This window comes from Microtus oregoni, unplaced genomic scaffold (assembly GCF_018167655.1).
Source record: "Microtus oregoni isolate MIOR12 unplaced genomic scaffold, Mior012 000016F_ref0000370, whole genome shotgun sequence".
In the NCBI taxonomy this organism is placed as follows: domain Eukaryota; kingdom Metazoa; phylum Chordata; class Mammalia; order Rodentia; family Cricetidae; genus Microtus; species Microtus oregoni.
This window is the reverse complement of record NW_024543075.1, coordinates 17,811,424-17,819,154: the sequence shown is the minus strand read 5'-3', so window position 1 is coordinate 17,819,154 and position 7,731 is coordinate 17,811,424. Positions and strand designations below refer to the sequence as shown.

The following is a 7,731-nucleotide window of genomic DNA, read 5'->3' as shown; positions in this document are numbered from 1 at the left end:
TTGGAATCAGGTATTGCCTCAGCGTAAACTACTGAGACTCAGGTCCCTATGAAGCTTATCATGACTGGGCCCTACATCTCTCTCTCTCTCTCTCTCTCTCTCTCTCTCTCTCTCTCTCTCTCACACACACACACACACACACACACACACGAGTCTGTCCCTGACGTTCTGAAGGCCAATGATTTGCAGTCCCAGTCAAGATGTGGTCCACCCACTGCCTTGCTGTGAGGTAGTCAGGTTGTTAGAACTGTGTTGAAATCCAGGACCCCAACTCTCACTGATTCCTGTTCCTTCTCTTAGCAGAGACATTCCCTGCTTCACCCGTTGTCCCTCTGCACCACCGAGTCTCCCAGATGCCTACAACTCCTGGGCAGCCCTCAGGGCACCCGGAGGGGCTCCCAGAGCCTACAGAGGAGGTGGCCATGTGGGCAGTACTGCCCTGTGGTCCTTGTGTTCCCATCATGCTGGGCCTGGCCTCTCTTGTAGCCTTCTTCATCATAACCACGGCAGTACTGGCCGAACGCCTGTTCCGTCGCCCGCACCCAGACCCCAGTCGGCGTGCACCCATCCTTGTATGGCGCCCTGGAGGAGAGCTGTGGATTGAGCCCACAAGCAGCGCCCGGGAGCGCTCTGAAGACTGGTATGGCTCCTCCATTCCCCTGCTGATGGACAGGGCTCCAGATCCCCTGACTCCTGGGGGAACCTTGGAGGGCAGAGCAACTGCCCCACCAGCCCCTTCAATCCCACAGTCTGCTCCCAGCTCCTTAGCTCCCCAGACCCCACCGGAAGTCCCAGCCCAAAGCACCTTCTGGAGGCCTCAGACCCAAGCTGAGAGGCTCCATGCCGCAGGCCTAGTGAGTTGGGTTGAGCCTGAGACAAGGCTAGAGGCTGGGATGCAGATTGGGAGCCCTAAGGCCTGGAGGACAAGGCAAGGGAGCCTGGAACCTGACTGGGGTCTCCAGCCTCGGGTCACCCTGGAAGAGATCTCTGCATTCTGGAAGCGGGAAGGCCGGACCAGTGTGGGCTTCTGAAGCCTCAGAGCCTGTAAGACTAGCCTTCCACTTCAGAGGGGCTGAAAGGGGTCAGCTCCAGACTCAGGCCTGGACCTCACTCCAGATGTTTCTCTAGGCCCTGCCTAAAGCCTAGGGCCTTTTGTGTGGAAATTTCTATCTTTGACATCTGCCTGGTGGGCAGGCTAGAGTGTAGACAGCCTGTAGATCATGGCTTGCATTAAAGTTCAGCTTTGGTTAAACTGCCCAGGTTGTGACTCTGAGAATTGTCGGCAAGGCTAGTTGACTGTGGGCCAGAAGGTTTCAAGATGGCGTGTCTGGGTACAAATTTACCTAAGACACCTTATTGGAGTGAAGAGGGCCCATATGGGACCCGGACCAACAGAGCCATGCTGGTGGTTATGTGTCTATCATGTGGGCCGGAGGTGGCAGGGATCTTGCTCTCCAGAGACACAGACTCTGAGAGTGCCCAGCCATCCTCACCGACTACTGCGAGGCCCTCCAGCAAAAAATAGAGGCCAGATCCAGAAGGAGTCTGTGACTATACAAGCCTTGGCTTTGTCCACTCAATGGCAACATGGAATTTGCTGAGCCAAGCTGAAGCGGCCATCTCTTGACTAGAGTCAGGACACAGACTCAAAAAGGATCAGCAGGTTCCTCTGTCCGTCGGCTTAGGCTGCATACATGCTAGAACACGGAGTTTTATTCTTCCCTGTTAAGGAAAGCCTGGACTGAAAAGAACTGAGTTTGTTCCAATATGGAAGTGAAGATTGTCCCAGAGAAGAGAAACTCCCCAAACACAGCCTCCGCCATCTTTCCCTCCAGCGTGCTGAAGGGATCCACAAGGCGGGCTTGCTACAAGACAGACTCAGTTATAATGGCCCATCCCACGGAAACGGAGTCCCAGTTATCTGTGGCCTCCATGGCTGACTCCCCTTTTAGGAGAGGAGACAATAGTGGGGAGAGTCGCCCGTCCTTCGAAGGCTAAGCTCCCAAACTTCAGTCGAGAATATGAAGATTTTGCTGTATCAGGTTTGCCACCTCTTGTCTTATTATTTACTTTATGCAGATTTTTAGTTAAATTGGCTCGCTATTTGCTTAATAAATTTGTTTTAAAAGGAATCTTTTTTTTTGTATGGCCTCTATTAATGGAAAATTATTATTATTCACCACAAGTAAAAGATAGTGTGAAAATAAACCGGGCATGCTAGTGCACACCTTTAATCCCATCACACAGGAAGCTGAGGCAGGGGGATGTCTATGATTTCCTGGCTAGCTAATGCTGCATTGAGACATGACTCAAACGAAACCAAGAATATGAAAATAAATACAGCGTAGACAATGAAGTCCTAAGGAAGCAGTGTTGCTTACTAGAGACATTGACCTCAGATTCTGCTCCTAGTTAAAAGAAAAGAGGTGTCACGTGCCTGAAATCCCAGCACATTGGAGGCAGAGGCTGGAGGGTCCCAAGTTCACGGCCAACCTGGGCTACTTAGTCTCAAAGGAAAGGAAGGACAAGAGAGGGTGGGGAGGACGGAAGGGAGGGGCTCTGGCTCTGACTCTGAGTCACGAGCTGGGGAACAGTTGTTTCTCATTCGCCATCAGCAAACAGGACTGAGCTTTGGGTTCTAGTATGAGGAGAGAACAGTTCACCAGGGACACGGAAGGGACAGGGTTTAGAGCCTGTCCATCTACATCGCAGGAACCCAGGAGAGGCATCATAGTGTAGAAGGCAAACCCAGGCAGGGCTCTTCTTCTTGGATCCTGACCTAACCCTGTCGGACCCTGGAACCATCCACTTGGAGACTTCAGAAAAGTGGTTTCTGTGGGGTTTTTGTTGTTGTTCTTTTGTTTTGTTTTGTTTTTTGTTTTGGTCTCATACTCTAACTGAACAATAAGGGAGTTTAGAGCTGGACAGGTGCTTTATTGGGAGTGTCTAGCTGTGAAACTGGCGGGGAAGGTTCTATAAATGAAGGATGGAAGGATGGGTGGACGGAGATATTAGTAACCTGGCCCTTTCGGTCTCTCTATTGTCTGGCTCCCACTCTGTGAGTGATTGTGCTCTGCAAGCATTTTTAGCAGGATGTGCAGCTGCTCAGATGCAGGCCTAAGGCAATAGTGTCATACAGCTCTTTCCTCTTCGTGGAGACTTTCCCTCCTGGAAGCTCAAGAACAGTAATGAGCAATGGCGAGAAGAGGGGACCCCTTCCTGGAGCTGCCAGTTCATGGTGCTGTGCTCCTGAGTTATCCCCAGGCTGAGGTAGGTCTTTCATTGACTGCAGATGTTTTTTGAGTCATTTATGCTTCAGTGAGTAACCCTAATAATCTATAGGTTCACGCTGGACTCGGATCTGGATTCTGCATACTGTCTGAGGGGAAGAGATTCTAGCCCACATCTCTGCAGGAAAAGCATCTGACAGAGGCCAGCTGATCAATGGATTAAATCCAGCAGACCTGAGACCAGGCATGCTCCAGGGTCCGCAGCTCCAGCTAGCCAGGCTAGTCGCCAGGCTCACCTGAGGGGTTAGGTCTAGTTTGAGCAGCATAATAAAATTCCTTCTCAAATGAGAAAAACAAACAAACTGAATTGAAAGAATTTCCCTTTGAAGAGGATAGAGTCGTTAGAGTTTTCTTTATCTTCATCATACTGAACGTAGATTTACTAAAAAAAAAGTGAGAAGAAACTCCCAAGAGTGGGAGAGGTTCCAAGGGAGGAATACCAGTTTGGTATTTTTTTAAATTAATTTCTTTTTTAGATTTATCTATTTTATGTTGTGTATGGGAGCTTTGCCTGTATTTATGAATTCGCACCACATGCGTGCCTACAGATGGTGTGAGCCACCGTGTGGGTACTGAGAACTAAACGTGACTTCTCTGCAAGAACAGAGAGTGCTCCTACCTGCTGGGCTATCTCTCTAGCCCTTATCTGGTTTTTAAGACAAAGTCCTACTACTTAGCTCAGGCTGGCCCTTAACTACCAATCCTCCTGCCTCACTCCCCCAAATGTTGGAGTTACAGGCACGCATGTGACTTGTGGAGGCCAGAAGTTAATGTAAACTATTTTCCTAGACTACACACACACACACACACCCCACATATGTGAAGGTCACAGTACAGCCTGCAGGAGATGGTTATCCCTTTCTACCTCATAAGTCCTTGGAATTGAACTCCAGTGTATCAGGACTGTCAGCAGGTTCCTCTAGCCACTGATCCATCTCACTGGCCCTCTCCACTTTATTTTTTTAAGTTTTATTTTATGTGTATGGGCGTTCTACCTGCATGCATGACTATGTACTACCTGTGTGCAGTGCCCAAGGAGGCCAGAAGAGGGCATCAAATCCCCTAGGACAGTGATCCACCATGTAGGTGCTGGGAATTGAACCTGGGTCCTCTGGAAGAGCGCCCAGTGCTCTTAATCTCTGAGCATCATCATCACTCTTGTCTAACCTTTGGTTCTTGGCATGTTGAGCTCACACTCTTCCTGCCATCTCACTCACTGAGCCATCTCTTCAGCCTGGCATTAGATGTGTTGATCTCAGCTGGAGACCTTCTCTTCCCTCTGGGACCCTATAGTGCATGCTCCTCCCTCTACCCCCTCTCCTGACTGCTTTCTTAGAGTTCATCTTGAGTAGCCCCTCCCTCTCTCTGCGCAGATTCCAACTTCAGCTGCCTCTTGCCTGAATGATCCCAGAGTTCATGCCTCCAGCTGCAGCAGATAGAACCCCTCTAAATCTATCCTCCCATTATTCTGCAGGAACAACAGCAGTGTTTGTAACGGGCTTCATGACCGCCCAAAAGAAAGGCTCCACTTCTGAGAATCCTTTGCAGCTAAGAACGGCTATGTAACTGTTCTAGAATCCATTGCAGCTAAGAACAGCTATGTAACTGTTCTAGAATCCATTGTAGCTAAGAACAGCTATGTAACTGTGCTAGACTCCATTGCAGCTAAGAATGACCATGTAATTGTTCTAGAATCCATTGTAGCTATGAACAGCTATGTAACTGTTCTAGAATCCATTGTAGCTAAGAACGGCCATGTAACTGTTCTAGAACCCATTGCAGCTAAGAACAGCTATGTAACTGTGCTAGAATCCAGACATGGTATGAAAGATCACAGACGAGGGCAGTATCTTAGAAACAGCTGAACTCTCAGAGGGAAAGAACTGGAGGTTCTATGGAACACGACTTAGTGCTATTGCATGTTAAAAACTAACATTTTATTTTCTATAAATCACTGCCACAGTGGGGTTTTGTAACCCGAAGTAAAATCTATGCCTTGACTAAAATGCTTCATGTTCTTGCAGCCACTTTCCCTTCCATGAGTGGCCATACCCTCAAGTCCCTCCTGAACTCAAGTGGTCTAGATACGTGTAACCTCACAGTTATCTCGGGTGTATTCCCACACACTCAGGGAAGCTTGCTTCAGGCCCCACCCCCACCATCTCAAGCCACCCATTGTCTGCCCACTTCCTTCCCTAACTACCGCCTTGTCTCCCTCCGTTTTTCACAGTGTACCTTGTGTTAGTCACTTGTCATATGGTTGTGACAAAATACCAGACAGAAACTATTTGAGGGAGGAAGGATTCATTTTGATCTCCAAGTTGGAGGCTGTGGTCCCTTCCGGGAAATGTGGTCTCAGGAACATGAAGCCGCTGCTCACATTCAACCCACATCATTGTGGTGGTTTGGATGAGACCCCCTGCCCTCCGCCATAGGCTCCTCTATTTGAATGTTTAGGTCCCAGTAGGAACTGTTTAGGAAGGATCAGGAGGTGTGACTTTGTTGGAGGAAGTGTGTCCCTGGGGCTGGCTGATAAGATTTCAAAAGCCCACGCCATTCCTGGTCTTCTCCCTCTGCCTTGGGCTCCCATGGCAAGCCTGACTGCCTGCTCTGTAGCATGAGATCCGAGGGAACACTGCCTCTGGCACTGCCTCTGGTTTGACTTCCCCAGTGCTGGCACCTGGGCTTTGAACTGCCTTTCATGATGCTACCTTTTGTTACTGTCACCTTCTGTTTGCAGTGTTTGATTCTCATCTGGGTTCTTCCTGAAGGGTTCAGAGTCTTTGCAAAACTTAGTTATGAGAGAAATTGGCAAACCAAGAAGTCTTATGACTGGAAATTGCCTGGGCAAAAATGGTTCCTTCAAACAACTCCAGATAAGAGGTTTTGGTAAGCGGAAATTGCTTGCTAAGGGTGTAAATTGTGTAACAATAATAAAAAAAAAACTTTTTGTGAAGAAAGGGGCAGTCAGTTAGCCGGAAACTGGCTCCCCTGCTGTTTTGGCTAAACCTAAAATTCATTCTGCTGGGACCTTTTTCTTTCACGGACCCTCGCAAAACAGAATACCAACAATGTTCGCCTCCTAAATCTCAATAAATACTCCTCCCCGTTTCAGTTTTTTGATGTATGTTCATGCCTGTGCGGATGTGTGTACACATGCTCTTAGATGCATGTGTATGTGTGTATCTATAAGCCACAGGTTGATATCTTTCTCAATCATTTCCCACCTTTTTATTTTTTGAGACCGAGACTCTCACGGAACCTGGAAATCTAATTTGGCCGGGCTGGCTGGCCCATGAACACCACGGATGGGCCTGTCTCCTCCACCTTCCCAGTGCTAGGATTATAGACTCATGCCTCCATACCCGGCTTTTGTGTGGATGTTAGGGATCTGAACTCAGGTCCCGTATTCGTACAGAACGTATGTTCCTGAGAATCTCCAAACCCTTCTCCTGCTTCTCACAAGGCATCCAGGCTGGTCTCAAACTCTTGACCCTGCTGTCTCCATCCCCGAGTGCTGGGATTATAGACATGCACCAGCTCATCTTTCTGAATTTTTGGTTTGTTTGTCTTCTGGGTTTTTTGTTTTTTGCTTTTGTTTATTTGTTTTTTGAGACAGGGTTTCTCTATAGTCCTGGCTGTCCTGGAACTCACTTTGTAGACCAGGCTGGTCTTGAACTCACGGAGATCCACCTGCCTCTGCCTCCCAAGTGCTGGGATTAAAGGTGTGCGCCCACCACCGCCCAGCCTGATTTTTTAGGAGAAAGACAGAAATAGATTTCTAGGTAAAATCAGATAAAACAATAATTTCTTAATGTACATAAATCTTTACCTCTATGATCCAAACGAAATATATCTTGGCCATATGGAGCACGTCAAACAGTAACCAGAGGTCTGTTCCACACGGAGCTGAACAAGTTTTCTGAAAAGGCTTCACAAATGGGTTGCAGAGCCCCTTGTCTGGGCCTTTGGTGATAAGAGTGGGGGCAGCTCAGGTCACAGCCCCCCACTTTTATACTAGCAACATGTTGAGACAGATAATTCTTCTTTCCAACAAACTTTCTTGGTATTTCAAAGCTTCTCTACCAGCTAAGAGCCAGTAGCTGTGACAAGATGGCATTACCAAATGTCCCCTTGGTAGGGGACGGAGCAAGAGCCACTGACCTGAGTGGAGTGGCTTATCCAGTTCACAAAACTTCCTTGGTGGCATGCAACTGCTCAGATGCCAAAATAAGGAAGGTTCGCCGGGCGATGGTGGCACACGCCTTTAATCCCAGCACTCGGGAGGCAGAGGCAGGCGGATCTCTGTGAGTTCGAGACCAGCCTGGTCTACAGAGCTAGTTCCAGAACAGGCTCCAAAGCCACAGAGAAACCCTGTCTCGAAAAACCAAAATAAATAAATAAATAAATAAATAAATAAATATAAAAAAATAAAAAAATA

At 48.2% G+C, this 7,731-nt stretch overlaps 1 protein-coding gene across 1 annotated transcript; it reads left to right on the top strand.

Moving 5' to 3' along the window:
* Window positions 1-313: 313 nt before the first annotated feature.
* CUNH16orf54 (chromosome unknown C16orf54 homolog) lies at window positions 314-2,122 on the top strand. The gene has a single exon (XM_041666991.1). The coding sequence runs from the start codon at window positions 354-356 to the stop codon at window positions 1,029-1,031; it is 678 nt and encodes a 225-aa protein (XP_041522925.1). The 5' UTR covers window positions 314-353; the 3' UTR covers window positions 1,032-2,122.
* Window positions 2,123-7,731: the final 5,609 nt, after the last annotated feature.

Excerpts from the sequence above, each read along its gene's own strand:
- CUNH16orf54 (XM_041666991.1), top strand. The coding sequence starts at position 354 with ATGCCTACAACTCCTGGGCAGCCCTCAGGGCACCCGGAGGGGCTCCCA.